Source organism: Sparus aurata, chromosome 7 (assembly GCF_900880675.1).
Source record: "Sparus aurata chromosome 7, fSpaAur1.1, whole genome shotgun sequence".
NCBI lineage: Eukaryota > Metazoa > Chordata > Actinopteri > Spariformes > Sparidae > Sparus > Sparus aurata.
This window is the reverse complement of record NC_044193.1, coordinates 11,068,859-11,088,972: the sequence shown is the minus strand read 5'-3', so window position 1 is coordinate 11,088,972 and position 20,114 is coordinate 11,068,859. Positions and strand designations below refer to the sequence as shown.

The 20,114-nt window shown below is 42.0% G+C and overlaps 1 protein-coding gene across 1 annotated transcript in view; it reads left to right on the top strand.

Moving 5' to 3' along the window:
* Positions 1 to 20,114, top strand: part of LOC115585817 (serine/threonine-protein kinase WNK2) — a 43,281-nt gene that overhangs the window by 10,218 nt on the left and 12,949 nt on the right. Inside the window, exons 3-14 of the mRNA XM_030424467.1 lie at positions 9,521 to 9,693; positions 9,846 to 10,066; positions 10,156 to 10,313; positions 11,908 to 11,996; positions 12,426 to 12,645; positions 14,142 to 14,418; positions 14,524 to 14,639; positions 14,980 to 15,843; positions 16,493 to 17,629; positions 18,143 to 18,181; positions 18,723 to 18,917; positions 19,132 to 19,673. Of these exons, the coding sequence (XP_030280327.1) occupies positions 9,521 to 9,693; positions 9,846 to 10,066; positions 10,156 to 10,313; positions 11,908 to 11,996; positions 12,426 to 12,645; positions 14,142 to 14,418; positions 14,524 to 14,639; positions 14,980 to 15,843; positions 16,493 to 17,629; positions 18,143 to 18,181; positions 18,723 to 18,917; positions 19,132 to 19,673 (4,031 nt within the window). The remainder of the gene's footprint in view (positions 1 to 9,520; positions 9,694 to 9,845; positions 10,067 to 10,155; positions 10,314 to 11,907; positions 11,997 to 12,425; positions 12,646 to 14,141; positions 14,419 to 14,523; positions 14,640 to 14,979; positions 15,844 to 16,492; positions 17,630 to 18,142; positions 18,182 to 18,722; positions 18,918 to 19,131; positions 19,674 to 20,114) is intronic.

The following is a 20,114-nucleotide window of genomic DNA, read 5'->3' as shown; positions in this document are numbered from 1 at the left end:
TGACCATCTGATTAAGCAACTAATAGTTTCAGTACTACTGAAGAAGGGTATCAAGGAGACAAATGTTAATTTGGGTACATTGAATCTCACTGACTTCCCCTGTTCTCAGGCCCTGCACATTACTAGAGGGAGGTTAATGGGTTTGTTTGGTTAGCCAGTCATATTTGGGGTTAGGGTCTGGACATATTGTGATCAATTAAGTCAGTAGATGACAGCCTAAACAGTAATCACACTTGTTGAATATGTGGCATTAACTGTGAAATAGTCTCTCTGCTTTTACGACAGCTGTGGCCCTGAGGCATTATGTTTTTAAGTTGTCCCTTCGTCCATTCGTCCACACCGCTGTCCGTCCCATTCTTGTGAACGCAAAATGTCAGGAATGCCTTGAGGGACTTTGTTCAAATGTGGTATAAATGTCTTCTTGGACTCAAGGATGAAGTGATAAGATTTTAGTGGTCAAGAGGTCCCTCTGACCATGCCGTCCTATTTTTATCAAGACGATATCTCAGTAATGCCAGGACGGAATTTCTTCAAACATGGCACATGTCCACTCGGACTAAAGGATTAACTCTGAAGGCCATAACCCTCAACTTCATAAGCTAATTGTGACAACATTCCACACAAATGTCTAATAGGATAACATCGTGAAGGGATGACTTTTTTTATATCGCAAAGCTTGATGGTCACCTACAATGTAAAATTATAATGTTTTGCAAAAACACTTTCATGGCCATTATTCAATGCAATAACTGAGGAACAGAAGATAACATTGTGACCATACTTCAAATTTGGTTTGATAACGAGTTGCTGACACTTATCTAGGGTGCCCACTTTGAAACTTTGGTGACATATCACATAGTAGTTCTGTGCTGCTAGGTTGAACATGTATTTGAGGCATTCCATGTTTTAGAACTTGTAGCTCTTTCTTGGCCAAGTATTTGGACACATAAAAGGAAATTGACAGTTTCTTGCATTTAACAACCACAAATACATTGTTGCTGCTGATGCAGTCTAAAAATGAAGACAGCATGTTTTTTCTGGAAATTATTCACTGTAATTATACATCACCATAGTAATATTTTCCATTTTGCCAAGAACTACACTAAATATGTTCCATAAATCTTTTTTGAAAGTCTTCACTGCATAGGTTGTATTGAGAGTCTTGACAGACATGAATATAAACTGTAACTTCACTGGTGCACAGAGGCATAGAACCACGAGATGGAAACATGGAACCCACTCTCTTTGTCTCTTTCTGTTTTACTGTGACTCTAGTTTTAGAAGATTGGAGCCCAGCCAATTCACTGGCAGGCACGAATCACTCGAAGATACATTGGATTTAGTGCTGAAAAGATTAGTCAATTACTCAATTAGTCTAATCAAATCGCAACCAAATCAAGCAGTCTGTGATTCAAACTACTCAAATGCAAGTAGTTGCTACTTACCTCTGGTTTACGTCATTGAAATTCAATACAAGCTGTTGGCGATTTTGGATTGTTGAATCAAACAATATGAAAACATCAGCTTGTTCATCATGATGGCCATTTCCCCTCTTTTCTGACATTTATAGACTAAACTGACTAAATCCCTAAATGTTTTAGATGTTTCCGGCACCAGCACACCTGACTGAAATGAATGGATCGTTATCAGACTTTAGCAGAGTTTGAAGTTGAGCTGAGGATTTGAACACGTGTTTTAGGTCAGGGAATATCAAAAAACCTGTAGGGCAAGGGTCCCCGAGGACCAGGATTGAGGAACGCTGGACTTAATGATTAATTGAGTCAAATTAATTAAATAAATAATGGATAGATGAATCAATATTTCAAAAGGTTCTTACCCTAATAAGCGTATCATAGATATATCCATTATCTATGTGTTCTATATTTGCGGATACACAAAAAGAAGTTGCAGGAAAAAAAATTAGATTGCACATCTATGTATATTTTACTATTATTTATCCTAATTTAATAGACAAGCCTTTTGTTTTTTTTTTGTTTTTTTTTATAGAACATTAATTTCCGGTCAACTATTCATACATTTGTTATCCTATATTTTCAATCACAGTCATCTTCTATAACTGTGAAAGACAAATATTAATTTTACCAGAAACTTAGAAATCGGTTAAACATAAATATTGATAAAAGCATTGACTGACGGAAATTCAGCGTCAGTTAGTTTCTAAGTCAGCAGTTGTCATGGCCATTGCATAAGCAGCATTAGTCTTTTGATGAGGCAAGTGTGTAATCAGAATTTTTTGTTTCTTTGTCTCTCTGTCAAAGAACTGTTTGTTTGTCAGCCTACGCATTTAGTCTGTGACAGGAAAGAGGTTTATAGAAGGTTTGTATGCCCTAATCCACATTGGCTAACTCCCGGTCACAATCAGCCAGACATTTTCGCACCTAAACACCCATGCAACAAACATAAGTTCCTTTCACTATTGTCCACTTATAGATCATTTCGGTCACAAATGCACATGATATAACACTCTTTATGTTTCTTGTTAATTAGGGCTGCTGGAGGTGTGGTGCTGTAATAATCTCCTCCTCATAGCTTCTTTTCATGTCTTCCCCCCATTGTTCTTATCTCACTCCTCTCACACCCAAACAGCAGAGTATTAATTTGGTCAGAGGGCTGATTTGAACAGTATTGTATTGCAGTGGGTTGTCATCTTTGACTCGTGTTTCTGTCTTAATGTTTCTCCTTGTCAAGGCTGGTTGATACACGCACATCTTTTACTCTTCTCTTAGCCTTTCAGCAGTCTCACCAGATATTTCTCATTTAAAACATTACTCTGTACCACACTCAATGCCAACATGCCAATTATCACAGCCTGAGTGTAGAGGGGCTGCAAGTCAGGGCAGCAGTGAAATAGTGATAATAGAGTGACCGGCACAGCTGTAGGCCAAATTCTCCTGCAGTCATAACTGATGGGACACACTTCAGCTGCGGGCAGTCTGCTGGCTCATGGCTCGCCCTGCACCAGCTTTTGTTACAGCAGCGGAAGCACTGCAATACCCATCTGTTATGGAGGACTGGTGCATAGGGTGGCAGGATGGCCAACTCATTTTACATACCTCCTTCAATCTGGCAAGCTGGCATATCCCATAAGGACTGCACAATTAATAGAAATATTGTGTAAACTGCAAAAATGCCAAGAGCAATTTCCAAATCACAGGAAGCAGCAATTTTTAAAAAAAAGTACTTTAGTGTGGCAGAGATGTCCTGACCTACAAAACTTTTCCTTGATGTAAGAAAACATGTTTGTTTGCTACCAACCCCAACAAATGTCACATAATAATTTGATTTCTTACTAAACATGAATCATATCACAGTCAATCTGTCAAAATAATCTCAATAAGATTACTTTCATTTCCATGATTCCAAATATCGTCATTGAAATGCTAAAAAAGCTGTGGATAAGACAGCTTTTGTGTGATCTAGGCCCTTCAAAAGTAGCATGAAGTATTTTCCTGCATGGATGAATTTTGACTGACCTTAAGCTCTTTATTGCGGTGTGAAAAAGCTATACTAAGACCTCCTTGCTCTGGTTTCCGTGTGCGTGTGTGTGTTTGAGACAAATCTGTACAGAGTCTGGTTTAGTTTGTTTTACAAGTACATCCTGGGGTGAAATATTTTCTCTTTTAATCTCCTTAGCCAAATGTTGTGACACATATTTAGTACGCTGGGTTTAGCTGTCTAGGTTTTATAGTAGAGACTGTTGACAGGTCGTTGAATATAAATCCCTCACACTATTGTTTCTAAATTCAAATGATGCTAATCTGCACCTTATTAACCAAGGATCAAGATGAGGCCAAGTTAACGGAGGTAAAGAGGAAATGTAATTAGGAACACAAAGATGTGGAAAGGAACTGAGTTAACTTTTTTTTTCTCCATAATTGGGACTAATGCAGAAACCTGTCGCTCTACTAAGACGTTTTCTCCTCTGAATGGTTAACTGATCAAAGAGATTTGAACTTGAACTCTTGATCTCATCAGGCATACTGTGACAACAATGCTTTGGTCAAACTATACCACATTCATTGTCTTGTAAATGAGAATCTTACAGTCGTTTTGGTTTGCACACTACATGACTGATCAGCGACAAGGGGTCACACATTACAAGATAAGATGTGAGACATGACAAATGGTATTTCCCGGTTGTTTGTGCGCTGATTTGCAGCAAAAAAAACAATAAAGAAAATATGTGAAACTGCTCGCTCATATTTGGGTACAGCAAGGGTGACATGGTAACTGAAATAGATACTGAAAAGCTTATCCAATGTATTCTGGAAGAAACTTTAAGCTATTATTCTGCTCCATGTGAATAAGTTCATATTGAGACTGTGTTCGGAGAGCCCCTGTGGATGACAGTGAAGGAGAAAGGGAGAAAAGGAGAGCAGTATAGCTTAGTTCACATATGGGAGTGAATTCTGATTTGCCTTTCGTCCGGGGTTTTTTGCTTTTCTCGACAAGCTCCAAAAAACCATTGGCAACTGGAAAATTGGGGCCAAAAGTCTTGTAGTGTAAACTTAGCTTTTGGAGAACTAGATAAAACCAGTTGGATATTGTTTAGATGGTGATTTGCGTCAGCTGCTTTGCCATTTTATAGAGCCAACCGGGCCATTGTCCAAAACATTATATTCCTTAGATTTCCTACCAGAGAATAAAGCCCATGTGTTTACTTCTGTACTTTTCCACTGGTCTTTTCACTTATATGTAAGTTGAAATACGGATCATTGATTAGGGGGGCATTTTCTGGGGTTTAAAATAATGATCAGGTCCCGTACAGTTTTAGTATGACCGCCAAGTAATGCTTCTTGCTTTTTATCTGTTAACAAAATGTACGGTTTGCTGTGTATCTCCTTTTTGGGGTCACAGTTCAATATATTATTGGTACAAGAGGGAAAACATGTAGGAATATGTAAACATTCAGCCATGGCTCGTTGGGTATAATTCTTACTGTGTCAGTTGAGGCATAATTCAGATTATGCAATCTGACGATTACACATTCTTACCTGTACCTCTGTATCTTTTTTGCTGTAACTAACCTGGAAACTGTCATGCTCCCAAAGTGGATCTAAATGTCGTGGGATGATTTTTTTTTTAGGTCACAGTGTGTACAGAAGCGAAGAATGCCCAATGTCACATGCTGAACGTCCTGCATTGAATGGTTTGGGGCAAAAACATGCACTGTTATGCCGCTTATTTAGAAAATACTGCAACATAAAAACACAGTCAGTCCCAACATCATTTGTTGAAAAGTGAGAACCTGACAACATCTCATTAAGGCCCATTTAATACAAGCGATTTGTCAGCTGAATTTTTTTACATTTTGTTTTTGCCTTTTACACATTTCAGAATATCACAAGTGATTCATCGACTCAGCTTCAAATGTTTATTTATTGATTTATAATTTACACCCAGCACTTATTAAGTATTTCAGACATCTGGTTGTTTTTATACCACTGACATTTTATAGTAATAAAGTAATAGAAAGTCTGTTTACCTGCTGTGAACCTGCTAAAATCTGTCTGTTTCTCAGCTAAGGGCTTGTGTAAGAATTTGACACACTTAATTTAAGTTGCCTGTCTTGTTGTAGACCTTTTGTGATCAGTCATGAGATGGGAAGAATCTTGATAAATGTATGTATTTCTAAAGCCACGTATGTCTGGGCGCTTGTGTAGTCTGTCAGATGTGTCTTACTGTAGATTGATGCTCCAGAGAGATGCCTCAACACTCTTCAACCCCATCACTCCCCTCTACTATGGGCAATCTGATGCTATTAGCAGATAATCAATAGTAGACACTCATCCTGCGATAGCCCCCACAGTCCCTGTGGCACTTCACTGCAGTGTTTTTTATATCAAACAAAAGTGGCCCCCTGAGGAAAAATCTGCTGTGTCATTCTGTTAGTGAAACTATGTTTTGACTCCTACACACAATTGTGCCTGCGCTGTGTTTGTACACACAATAAGTGTGTTTGTGATGTTGTTTGAGCATGACAAGTCGGTTTTGGGTATTTTTTACGCTTCTGTTCATGGGAGAAATTCCAATTTAATGGAAAATCCTTTGACATGCTTGCAGAGCTCTCTACAGTTTAGTGCTTGTGTTCGCTGGAGAGCTTTATATTCCAGAACTATATTCACATGATAATGCTCACTGTTTTGCAGAGTCTGTTGCGTAATGTGTTGCGATTCGGCTCTCTGCATGAGTTTGATGGGCCATTAATCAAGCTTGATAAGCAATGCTGAATACATTACACAGGCTGGATTCCTGCGTTGTTTTTTCTTAAAGGGCATACAATGCAGGATTTGTCTGTTGCTGTTTGTAAGCAAACCATTCAAGGATGCAGTAAGCAATTGTGGAGAAAGATAGTTGATTGTTATGTCTCATTCCCAGGTCATCAAATACTGATGCTTTGGTTTAGCAAGCCACTAACCATAATGTCAGGGTTCCGAGGGGAGCCAAATGAAATGTTAATCATCCCCCATTTCCCACACATAGACTTTACTTGGGCAGGTGCCCATTATGTTAACGGGTGATGTAAGGATATTTATTGACCCATTTTATCATCTTTTACTTTGCAAAAGAACAAAATATTTCAGGAACAATGAACAATCTCCCCTTGCTCTACCCGTTCATCTACTGACATTCACACATGCTCTACAGAGAACGACAAAGAGAGAGATGTTCTCTGGTATTATATACCAGGGACTCTGCAGATACAGACCCTGCCACACAGTTAAGTGATTTTAGAGAGGGCGTTTTCTTTTGTATGAGAGTATATCATTTGTTTGTTGGTTTTTCAGGAAAATATTGCATAATCACAGTCAAGTATGGCAGTTTTTTAATCCAGTATGTTAGACTTGCATATTGTGTCTTCAACCCGGCTGGAAGATTGGACTGAATAACAAAATGCTTGCACTGTACGGCACCTGGAGAGATACCATCTAACAGTGCATACCGTACATTCTGTAGCATAGATGGCCTCACTGTAACTCCAATTTCAAACTAAGGCTGTATTTGTGCCATGCTCTACCTATGGAGTTATATAATACCTTTCAGATTATTTCTGTGTCAGACAGGGAACCAAGGAGAGCTGTTTATATCTGGCAACTTTAAGCATTATCTACCCTTAGATCCCAGGTATAGAAGCTGACCTGATGGCAATCTCGCCACAATAAGGGTGCTTTCTTCTTAATTTGACAGTATGCCTTAAGATCACATGTGATATCAGGCCAGGAACTTGACTAGAGCAAATATTTCTGCAATTACATGGTATATTCCACTGCAGAGTTCCCAGGACTAATATTTTAATCTATTACCAGAGGTCCCTTGTTGTGGTATCTCAGTCTGATATATCTGTATTGCTGTATGAACTACCATAGCTGTGGAACTAATGGTTCTCAGCACCCAGATATAGGGGAGGGCAGCATGTCAGGACACAGATGACATTAGCAGGAAGCAATCTATAAAGCTATTTTTCTTGTCGTTGTGGCCAGGTATGTTTGTCTTTGTGTCTGTTTACCCTCGCCTGGGTGGCTCCACACACTGCTGTGGTCAGCTGAGCCTTTTCTTTTAGTGACGTGTACAGACTTGATAAGATTCTGAAAACATACATGCAGCACCACACTGATTTTAAATGTAATGCAATAATGAGTCACACTTGTTAAAAGCTCACATCCCTCACAGTAGCTACGGAGCAGTAAAGGACTCGCATACTGATGCTTCTGTGATATTCATTGTCTGTGCATGTGCGTGTGCCTTGGGAGTTACATTCTCATGGTGTCTCAATGTGTATCTGTCTGTGTATCTCGCCCTGCTGTGCACAACACCTCTGAGCCTACATGTGGCTTCTGAATTATGCAGAAGCCCCAAAGTCTGCTGAGAAGGAAAATAGAAGTGAGAGAGCAAATGGAGGTGTTTGTGTGTGTGTGTGAAGGGAGTGTTATTGGGACTTGGGGAACACTCTGTGGTGGGGGTAAAGGGGGTTATTTAGGAAAAGCAGCAGAAATCCTGAAAGCTGAGGGCTGAGATGATGAGAGGATGGGGCAGTGATGTGGGGAGAGGAGGGGAGGAAAGCTGCAATGCTCAAGGGTTTAAATGTGCTCTTAGCTGTCTGTCTCAGTCCCGTCTCTCCTTTGAGACCTTTGGTTCAGGTAAACTTTGGTCCATGTGCTGCTCTTGTGCAGCAAAGAGCACTTGGGGTGAACCCAGCCCAACTTGGCCCCAGCCTTGCATTGCTCAGCTTGCCACAGTAGAAAGGGTTCTCTGCAGAACTGAATTATTCATTTGACTTTAGAAGAGTGCAGTGAAAATCCCCACCCCCCGCACACTTGCACACAAAACCTGATATGCCACATTCACTCACACACACACACACACACACACACACACACACACACGCGCGCGATCATCATATCACTCTACCTTTCAACACATTGCAACATAGCAAGTCCTGCCTCATTGATCATTTTCAGGTTATTCAGGCTGATTTCATGTCCATCCTGCTGTTTCATCTCAGAATGAGTTTGCTGTGGTTGAATAATTAAATAGATTAGATCTCGCTAGGTTGTGTTCATTGCATTCCACTGTTAGAGTCGTCCGTCTCTGTCAGGGGTGGGGTCGCGCCTCTAGTCCATGCTCAGTGCACGTGTGTGTTCGTTACGTAAGTTGCTGCTGTGGTGGATGCAGAAAAAAGAGAAATTGCAGAAAAGAAGCCAGAGGCAATACCTACAGCATCGTGTTCCCAGAGTGGGGTCAGCTTTAAAGAGAATCAGGGAGGGAAGGGGCTGATAGGGAGCGGTTATCGAAGATGCGTTTCTGTCTATGTGGGGGATGTTTTGTGATGGAGTCGGGAGTGGTTGATGTTCGGGGTGCAGAGAGGAAGACGGATTGCAGATGTTGGGGGAGGGGGGAAGGAGCAAAAGGTAGTGGATGACAGAGTGAGCAAGCAAGTAAAGGAGATGGAGATGGAAGGGATCGATGACACATAACCTTTAGCTGCAGTGTGTAGTGGGTGTGGCGATGTTAATGTGAGGGTTCATTCTCCCTCCAGTCATTGTGTTTTGTCACCCTGTAATGTCTTGTTACACAGTCTCTGTGTTCCTGGAACATAATGAGCGAAAGGGTCTGATATAGCCCTTTTAATTACACACACACACACACACACACACACACACTATTTAGGCTGAATCTTGTTACTGCTTGGGAAAGCCAGTCTATCTGGATTATCCCCCCACACATGTAAAATGCTGCCTGTAATAAGCTTTGATATACATATGGTCCAATTAGAGATGTATATACAGTATGGCTCAAAGACTGACACTAACCTCCCCCCAAACTCATTCTGTCTTTGCTTAAAAGATACTGGATGTATGAATTTAAAATGTGATGTGCCTCCAAGGTGACTGCCTCTTCCATCTGGTAGTTCCTGTGAAGCAAATAATGAGTATCTTACTTATCATTAGGGCTTCGTATTAATTATTTCTTTCTGCTGCATCTGCTGTCTTTCCTCCAGGATCGTAAGCTGTCAAAAGTGGAACGTCAGCGATTTAAGGAGGAGGCAGAGATGTTGAAGGGTCTTCAGCATCCCAACATTGTCCGTTTCTATGACTTTTGGGAGTCGCCCCTGAAAGGGAAGAAGTGCATTGTTTTAGTCACAGAGCTCATGACGTCAGGAACACTAAAAACGTGAGTATGGATGAAGGCAGATAATGCACCACATCAACCCTGCCCCAACCCCAAAATACTGATTCTCGGACGGGCTCTCTTCTTTACACTTTTTAAAATAAACTCATGAACTGTTGATCGTCAAGTAATTTATTTCCTTCCCCTTCCTGCAGCTATCTGAAGCGTTTCAAAGTAATGAAGCCCAAGGTGCTGAGGAGCTGGTGCAGACAGATCCTGAAAGGCCTTCACTTTCTCCACACCAGGACCCCTCCCATCATACATAGGGACCTCAAATGCGATAACATCTTTATCACTGGACCTACAGGCTCGGTCAAGATAGGGGATTTAGGACTGGCAACACTCAAGGCTGCTTCCTTCGCTAAGAGTGTCATAGGTAGATTTTGAAATGTAAATCTGCAGCTTTATGTGTCTCACAGTAAAGAAAGAAATGACACACCCTTTTTGGTACTCTTCTCTCTTAAGGCACCCCAGAGTTCATGGCTCCAGAAATGTATGAAGAACACTACGATGAGGCTGTGGATGTCTACGCCTTTGGCATGTGCATGCTAGAGATGGCCACCTCAGAGTACCCCTACTCTGAATGTCAGAACGCTGCTCAGATATACCGCAAAGTCACTAGTGTGAGTCTGTTGTTTGTTACTCATTTCTTTTCTGTATTTAACTGAATGGAGACTCTCTCTCAGGGCTCTCTCCAAAAACCAAACATTTGCCATCTTCAACACCTAGCAAGTGTCCTAAGAAAGTTGCACTCTCACTCTTGTCATTTTTGTTGCCAAAGGAAATCAATAGAGCATGCCTTTTGTGTCGAACAGATTGGCACTGTAGCAACAACATTCTGACCTCAGGCTTAGCCAGGGGGAGAGGAAGCTAATTCCTTACTTCAAATTAAGTTGATCTTAATATTAATGCAACAAAAAGGCTTAATTAGACAAGTCTAACTTGACAATTTAACTAGTTTATAAAACTGTTTAATGCACAGGTTCAAAATATTCTCCTTATTCGCTTAGTATCACTAGTGGCACTGCTAGTTTGCAACAAATAAAGCTTGTTTATGCCACAGTCTTTTAATGCATTTTTAATACTTCGAGATCATGCTTCAAGAACCTGTGTGATGAGGCATAGCTATGTCAGCGATGTTTTTAGCTGCCTACCAACATAATAAGTCCAGGGAGTTTTTAATTGCAGAATTGCAGCACAAGCTCTTATGTTGTTTTTAGCTGGATGGGTCTTCAGCCTTGAATTTCTTGGGTGAAGAATCTAATGAGCCATATGGAGTCACAGAGGGAGTCCAAATCTCTTTTGTGTTTTTAGATAAAGCTAAAGGCTGTGTTCCACTCCATTTCAATGAGTGTGTCTCAAATAAAGCACACAGCAAACCGTTTTAGATAAGGGGGTGTCATGATAGACTTCCTGATTTGATGAAGAGTATTGATTTTCTACTCTTGAGACTTAGCAGTGCTGGATTCTGAGAGATGACTCTTCCACCTGCTGTTAAAAAAGAAAAGGCCTAAAAAGCCCATATTAATGACAAGGCAGCATCAGTGCAAGTGTTTCTAGATACTGTTTATTGCGTTGTTACTGTATGTATATTAGAGTGCCCTGTGGGGCCCACTGCAGGATATTAATAGGAGATTGATCAAAGAGGAACCCTGATAGCTTTATACTACTCTCTGAGCACATACAGCTTGCAGCTGCATAATTGGTAGCAATGTAAATCTAGAGATGCATATCATTTATATCTTAGATGCAGAAAGTCTCTCTCTTTTTAAGAATTAATCATCACAAGTTATGTCGACAGCAAAGTTCATGTTGCTCCATAGAGAGAATAACTGGGCAAAATTAGTGAACCTTTAACAAAGAAACTATTCATAAAAATTCCACTATTTTAAATGTATTTCTCTAGCTAAAATCTATCAAACACTCACCATTGAAAAAAGTATTGGAATGTCTGGAAGAGTAGGCACTCAATGGATGTTTTTAGGCTTTCTAGAATTCGCTGCAACTGACATAGATTAGAGCTGACCACAGCTGCCTTGCTCTGCTGACGAGCCTACAGGGTGTGAGTGTGTGATACTTAAAAGATAAGATTGGGGTGGAGTATCACAAAAACATCCCTGCATTCTCCTTTGTTTTTCCTTTGTGATTATTTTTCTTCAATACCGTATCCCTTCATGGCGTGCCCTCAGTGCTTTGTTTATATTTTCCATTCCTCAGGGAGTGAAGCCAGCCAGCTACAACAAGGTCATGGATCCTGAAATCAAGGAGATTATTGGGGAGTGTATCTGCCAAAAGAAAGAGGAGCGGTGAGTGTCTGTCCCCATCATTGTCCAGTGTCCGGCCAACAGGGCCCACAAGGTGCCCTCTCATCTTTCATGCCTTGTCTCACCTCCCCCGCTTCATTGCTGTGGCGCTGACAGTTTGGCTCTCAGCAGCACTGCAGTCTCCCAACATATCTGCAGGTTGTCTTTTGTTTTCTGTTACATAATGAGTTTATGCACAGGAAAATAACAGCTGATAAGCTTCCGATTTAGTTTTTTAAAATTGAGGCTTGATTGGTTTCTTGGAGTGACCAGGAAGTCCTTTCCTAATGATCACATCAGAATTCTTGCTCCACAGCTAACCATATCAATGCTACTACTATATCCAAACATTGTACATTACAGAAAAGTTGCATCAGTGTGTGTTGTACAAATATATGCCAGAGTCTTAAGCGTATATCTTCGTTCTTCCAGGTACAGCATCAAGGACCTATTAAACCATGCTTTCTTTGCTGAGGACACTGGTGTAAGGGTGGAGCTAGCCGAGGAGGATGATGGGAAAAAGGCCTCAATAGCCCTGAAACTGTGGGTAGAAGACCACAAGAAGTTAAAAGGGAAATACAAGGAGAGTGGAGCCATCGAGTTCACATTTGACCTGGAAAAGGAGGTCCCTGAGGTTGTGGCACAAGAGATGGTAAGTTGATGATTGCAGGTGTAGTCAGAAAAACTTATATGGAACACAAAAAAGAAACATTTTTGGGGATAAATATGGATTTGGACTCTTCTTATTAGATATATATATATATTTTTTTTTACATAGTGCTGTCCACCTTAAACACATTAGACGTCCTTTATTTTTTTCGTTTGACTTTTTGACTAAATCTTTGGAATAATAAGATAGTTACGATCCATGCTTGTGGTGAAATTTGTCATACTTTGCATGTCTTTGTGGCTTGGTGTGTTCTAGCTGCTGGCAGGACTCTTATCTCATCATCAGGGAATGCACTCAACTGCAGATTGCTTGCGATAACTTACCCTGCTCTTCCAGGAACACAGTGATTGCTGTTGTATTTTTTGCCTTTTTGTTTACATCGTTTTCTCCTGTCTTTCCCGGCTTGGTTTTTATTGCACAGTCCGTGGGTGCCTCATCTGATGGTGTTCACTGAAGATTTCTCTCAGTGTGGAAGCCATGATGATATTGACTTCAAGGTTTTCAGTCATCTAAAATTTTCAAGCACAAAATTATTATTCATTGGATAATAGGATTAAAGGAGAGACTAATTTTTAAACAGTTTGGCATCAGTTGGAGAATATAAACAAAATAATTGTGTGGCTTTGGTTGGTGGAAAAAGGCCTATCATAGGACTATCTAATACTTCAGAACTGAGGAGCATCTGCAATTAACCAGATGTTTCACAAATAATTCTACAGTTAATGCTCATACGTAATTTATGAGTAAAGCAAACCAAACCAGCCTATAGGTCTGCATATTAAGCATTTCAGTAAGGTAAGTTACAGTAGGTTATTAAAAGCAGTGACTGAGAATCTGCTGTCCTTGCCTCCTATGTTTCTGTGTATTGTTTTAACACATTTATTTCTTTTCATTGTTGTTCTCTCGCCCACACATCTTTCCCTCATTCTTGTCTGCTATATCTCTCACCATTTGTCTGTTTTGGCCTTGACCAGGCTGTGAAGCTGTGAAAAAAAATTAGAGACCTCTCTGTAACAATCGCCTTGTGGATGAAGGCAGACTTGTAGAACAACAGCACAATTGGCTTGCGTACTGTACTTTATGCTGCAGAGTGGATGAATGATTATGCTTTATATAAATGACATTAGTTTTAATAAGCACAGCATAGCTGCTTGACTATTATTTTTTCACATTAGCTATTATCTTGTTCTACTATGTTGGCCATCATCATGTCATGTAGGTACATGTATTGTGTCTTCATCTTTGTTATTTGCAGATGTACCGGCCTGGACAGTTCTGTTGTGAACAATGAACCAAGCTGCTGACAAAGGGAATAGTTCCCAACTGCTCTGATCCCCTTAAAATAGCTTTCTATTCCTTCCTTTTCTTACTCTTTCTCTCTCCCTCACACGCTCCCCTTTTTAATGCACCCTCTCTTCTCTCACATGGTCTATGCTAAAAATATCCTGGAAGTCATGCTCTTCCCTCTTCTTTGTTAGGTGGAGTCTGGCTTCTTCCACGAGAGTGATGCTAAGACTGTGGGAAAGTCGATCAGGGACCGCGTGGCACTGATCAAATGGAGAAGGGAGAGAACAGTGTCTGCTGCAGCTGCAATGGATCAAGGTGAAGGGGGGCACAGGGTGCAGATGACACCATCTCAGGGCATCCCTGCTGGGGCTCCACATGTAGGACAGCCTTTGCTGGAACCAGACGATCCAGAGGCAGACCAGCACAACAGGCTGAGAAACCTTCCAGCTAGTGCCACCTCAGTGACATGTAAGAGAATCTGCTCACCACACAGAAACACATGAGCTTGATCTTTGACTTTTTTTTATAATTTTTTTTATTTTTTATGAGTACATGATTTTTGTGTCTCTGCAGCAGACAGCACACTTGACAGTGGCATGGGCTCCACTGTGTACTCAGACTCCCACAGCAGCCAGCAGAGTGTCCTCTACCAGTCCCTGCTGGAGCCTATTACTATGGCAACACAGCAGGTCTGTATTGGGAGCATACACACCCAGGTGGATCATGTACATTCAGATTTATTAAAATACACACACTGTCTGAATGCAGCCATTGCTCACGGCCTTTGAACAAACAGAATGCAGGCGCTGTGTGCTGATCTGCACAGTCTACACACATTTTTGGACACGTGCAGATCCGTCTTCATGAACACAGTCATGCACATAACACCCATAATTAGTTTTCATGTATTAATGTGTCATCGCAAACAAGTTTGTTCCTTCTCATCTCATTACTCCCTTTTTTTGTTTATGATCCTTTCATTTTGAATAACATAATATGTGTTTTGCTTTTGGGAAACTCCTCTATCAGTGCCAAAGCAGTAGCCCCTCTCTGCCAGATCGACCTCATTCCTGTGAAACAAGTCAAGTTTTGGGGGCAACGATGAGCCCAGACCTCAGGACTCGTTTGGGAGCTGCAGCCCGGAGAGGAAGTGCCCCTGTTATCGACACACAGCGGGCAAACCGCATTGCTCAACTCCATGCCCTCATTCAGCCTCAGAGATCCATCAGTCCCACCCCCACAGTACCAGAGGTTCAGTCAGAACTCTGCTCCTCTGGGCTTCATTCAGAGGCAAAGGATGACTTCCCTTCTCGGAGTGCTTTGCCACTGCTGCAGGTCTCCCCTGTCTGTTCACCTTCTGAGTACCGCCGCCTCAGTGACACCTGCATTATGCCATCTACCAGTGAGAACTTAACAGTGCCTGTGTCAAGTGGACGCAGACACTCTGACCTTAGTAGTCTTATCGGTCTAAACTCTCATCATAACCAACATTTTGCAATGCATAGAAGCCACATGTGCCCAGCCTGCCTCTCGTTGCTTCTTCTAAGGTCACGAGAAGGGATCCACCGACACCCTTCTGTTGTCATGCCAAAACACCTCTGTCCATGTGACTTTAGACACCACCCGTCCTCTGGTGCACCAGTGACCATCCCTGGTAATGGACGGCTGAAAGGTTCAAGTGATTGTTCTGATTTCTCACTGCTGCAGCAGTCCCTGTTCAATATAATCAGCCGCAAAGCAGCCCCTTGTCACACCCAAACAACCCAGGCCTCCTTGCTGCACTCCTCAGCTCATCACCTGAGTGGCAGTTTGGTTGGACACCAAGAACCTGTTGGAGATTGCGACAAACGATTCTGTGCTGGAGAGCAACAAGTTACCAAGGCTGTGGGAGTGGTAGGTCACAATAATAGACAAATCGCTTTAATTTCCCGTGAGGGGGCCAACCTGCTTAACTGATTTATCCCAGCTTGTGGGAGATGCAGCATTTTTCTCCATGGGGCTGGTCCAATCTCCTGTCTGCTGTCTGAGTCTTGCTGACTGTGTAGGCCTATAGAGCTGACCATCCTCTTAACAATCATACGCTTGCTAATGTCTGAGGACAATCGCACAATCTTTAACAGACCAAGTGTCCCTGCTGATTAACTTTAATCAATCCCTTCTAGAACTGACTTCCATTTTAACATTTTCCTTTTCTGCTTTACTGGCAAAATGCTACAGCTGTCTTACTCCCTCACCTGCCTTGGATAGATGACCTCTGATGGAAGGACACGGACTGGCTGTCTGATCCCTCTTCTCTCGGTCTCTTTTACAATGTCTTCCTTGCGTCCTTAATTTAGCGCACACCTGGCACAGCCTGCTCATTGTTGAAACAGATGTTTCATTAACTTATTTTTATCCCTCATCCTCTCATTATACATATATCCTGTATGACTTAATGAAATTTGAAACAGCCATTAAGTGTTTTGAGAATTTTATCCACTATCAGTACATTCATCCCCAAGACAGGGTAACTTAAATTTCTCTCCTTTGTGTCCTCTTCCAGGCCACTTCAGCAGGTCACCAGAATCAACAGTCTATCCAGGGCCTGCCCTCTTCCAGCACACCAGTGCATGCACCACTGCAGTACCTCCAGCCTGGACACAGCTACCCTGCTGCTCCATATGCTGGCCAACACAGCGCTGCAACACCAGCTCCAGCCAGTCTATGTTCAGTAAACATCCAGCATACAGTCAGTGCTGCTAGCTATACACCTCCAAATGTGCAACACACCCAAAATGCAGCAAGTATATCAACATCAACTCTGCCACAACATGTTGCACAGAGCTACCAAGCACCAGGCCCACACCAACAGGCTCACTCTGCTTCAGGATATCCTGCACCAGTCCAGCAACAGACTGCAGCAGCAGCAACCACCCTGTCAGCACAGCAGCCAGCACAAAGCTACCCTCTTGCATCTGTAGCCCCAACTTTGGCAGCCACAGCCCAGTGTCATCCTGCACAAGCCCCCAGCGCACTGCAACATCTCCAAACTGCAGTCAATCTGCCAAGTCAGCAGCCTGGTCAGAGCTCCTCCACACCAGCACTTTACAACCAACAGATACCTATTCAGCAAGAGCACCAACAGCCCTTACTGCAAAATACTCAGTCCAGTATACAACTAACACAACATGCTGGGCAGGCTTATATTCAGCCTCAGCTCCAGCATAGCCTAGAAACACTGCATAGCATACACCAACAAATGGCACAACAGCCAACCCAGCATTCTCAAAGTGTTCAGTCTTCTGTTCAGCAACAAGTACATACCCCAACTCTACAGAAGCACAGTCAGAAAACCATGCAGACAGCAGTTCGACAACAGAGCCATGACATGTCCCAGTCTACAGTCCAACAGACTCAGAACCACGCTGCTCAACCTCATGCTACAGTAGCCCCAGTTGTGCAAGTTGCAGCCACACATCAGAGTTACCCTGCTGCAGGTCTACCTGATGCTGCCTCTCAGAGCTATGCACATTCTGCCCTAAATGTGCTGCAGCAACAGACTGCTCCAGCTCAGAGCCAGTACCTGCCTGCACAGGCTACTGCTGCTTCACAGACGTATGGCAGAGCTAACCAGGTGGTGACTCCTCAGAGCCTCCCAGCCTCTTCCCACCATAGCCAGGCTTCGCATCTCACCCAACAGGTGCGTGAATGGTATTGACAGTCAAAATAAAGAACATTGTAGGAAGGTGGTACACAAAGTAAACTAGTTTATCGATGAACTATTTTTGGGGGAAAAAAATCGAATTGTGACTATTCTGACCAAGATTGCGATTCGATTTGCAATTTTTTTTTTTTCAAGTCAAGCTTCAGTTCAATAATCACTGTGTAATATATTTGTTGCACTTCCGTGATGCGGAAGTATTTTGGCTTCACATGTTATTGTTGGTAGGCGTATATGCAGTCACCTTGGACCATGTCTGATTGGCGAGCATGACTACCACATGAGGAAGTAAACATGAATTTGTAAAACCATGACATGTGTTTAAACGTGCATTAGATGTCAAAATTTATCGCAGCCTTTGCGATTTGCTAATTGTGTTGTTTCACATCACAATTTTGATTTAAAAAGCGATGAATCGTTCCAAAACCAGTTTTCCTATGTTATGTGTGTTTTCCCCCCTCTGACTTTGCACTTTTTTCCATTTTTCATCAGTTTCAAACCTATCTTTGCAACGCTGCTTTCCTGAATCAGGTAGAACGCTTTTGTCTCAACACACTTTGTCACTGTAGGACTCAATGTGGGAGGGACAAAGAAATACATTTACACAAGTTAACATTATTGTTCTGGTAGTTTTGAAGCCACTCAAATGTGGTGCCTGGTTTTGATTTGGTGCAGCTGAATCGGAAGCAGGTGTGTTGGTGGACATGTAGGCGAATGAAAAAATGAGCAGTCCAATAAAGAGGAGTTTCCTCGGACATCAGCCAACAGAGATAATTGAACAATAATGAAAACAATAAGAGTGGTTTTAGCTGCTGTATCCGCCAGCCCTCCCAGACTTGCTCTGTGCCTGTGGTTCACAAGTGCTCAAATGTGTGCAGCAGATTCAGACTGATTCTAGGCTTAGGGACAGGATGGAAATTGTGAGCTATTCTCATCTGGGTCAATAGCAGGAAATACAGATTTCCAAACAAAGATGAAACTGAAATCCCTGCCATTATTGAACTTCCTCCCTCTATTTCTCCTTCTTCTTCTTCTTCTTTGTCCTCTTCGTCTTCGTCTTCGTCTTCTTCAGAATGTTCCTGCTGGTCAAAACATTTCACAGCTTGGACAAGATGGACAAGGCCATGGGCAGAATCTCAGCCAATCAGCTTCTGGTGTGCCAGCCCAGGCACTTCCCCCTCAACAGTCAATTGCTCCGCATGCTGTCCACCAACAACTCCAGCCTCTGCAGATTTCAAACTCTCTACCTCCAACCCACACATCCCAGGTATCGTTTATCTGTTACCACTGCTTTCACAAATAATTTAGATTTTACCTGCTGATCTAATGTATGTCTAAGCACTTTCTTCTATCTTAGATTATACAGTGCAATAACGATAACGACTTAAAGCAAGTTATTTTTTCCTCCTATGTTTGAACTGTGTTCTCTAGATTATTTGATTTCCCTCTGTTTCTTCCTTCCTTTTTCCTTTTCCTTCCAGTTTCCTTCACATTATCCCACAGTCCAGGTGATGGCAGCTGTGACTGACTGTGAATTCTCCTACCCTCACTCCTGTACTGCCCCTCACCCTTCAGCTTCCTCTTCCCTTAACCATCTCTACCTTTGTCCTGGACAGAACCTCCCAGTAACCCCATCTGTTTCTCCCCTTTCTCCTCTACACACTGAAAACATTATGGTTTCACCAATTCCAGTGTCCCTGATACCTTCCCCCTCACATGTGCTAGGCAAGGTGGGACCCACATCCCCACAGCATCAACCCACTGCTGCTTTGCAGCAGAGTGTTAGATCTGATGCTTCCAATTTGCAACCTGCCTTCATATCTGCACCGACCACCCACCCCATACACACACACATTGCCCCATCCCAGAGCACACACCCACCCAAAAATGGCAGCACTCAGCCTCTGATACAGGTAATTATGATGGCTGCAGTTGAGTGCAGATGTTTACCAAGAGGGTGTGAACTGGAACCTTTGTTTGTGATAATCTTGGTCAGACTGTTTTCGTATCTGTGTTTGCATAATTTTTAGTCACTGCGCTAGACTGGTTCAGCTGCTCATGTTTTATCCTTTCTTGTTCGTATTTTACTTGTGTGTTTTACTGTTGCTGTTTTTGATGGCTAACTTAACTTCTGGCCAAGGGACAACAGTTGAAAATTAGCCTTCTGGCTAACACTGGCACATTTACAGTGATGTTGATTAATGTGCACTGTCCCTGCAAAATAAATAAAATAAAAAAATTGTTCTGTGGCTGAAGGATAATCAACATTTTAATGTTAAAGTGAGATTAATTGGATAATGCAGATGATAAAATGACTGAAGTTGTTGCTGATATGTGTTTTTTTACATACTGTGCTTCATAGATGAAAATCCTGCTGAGGACATTTTGAGAAATTCTGAACAGTGAATCTAATTAATACATGCACAAAAACATAAATAAACAAGATTATAATAATGTGTTATAT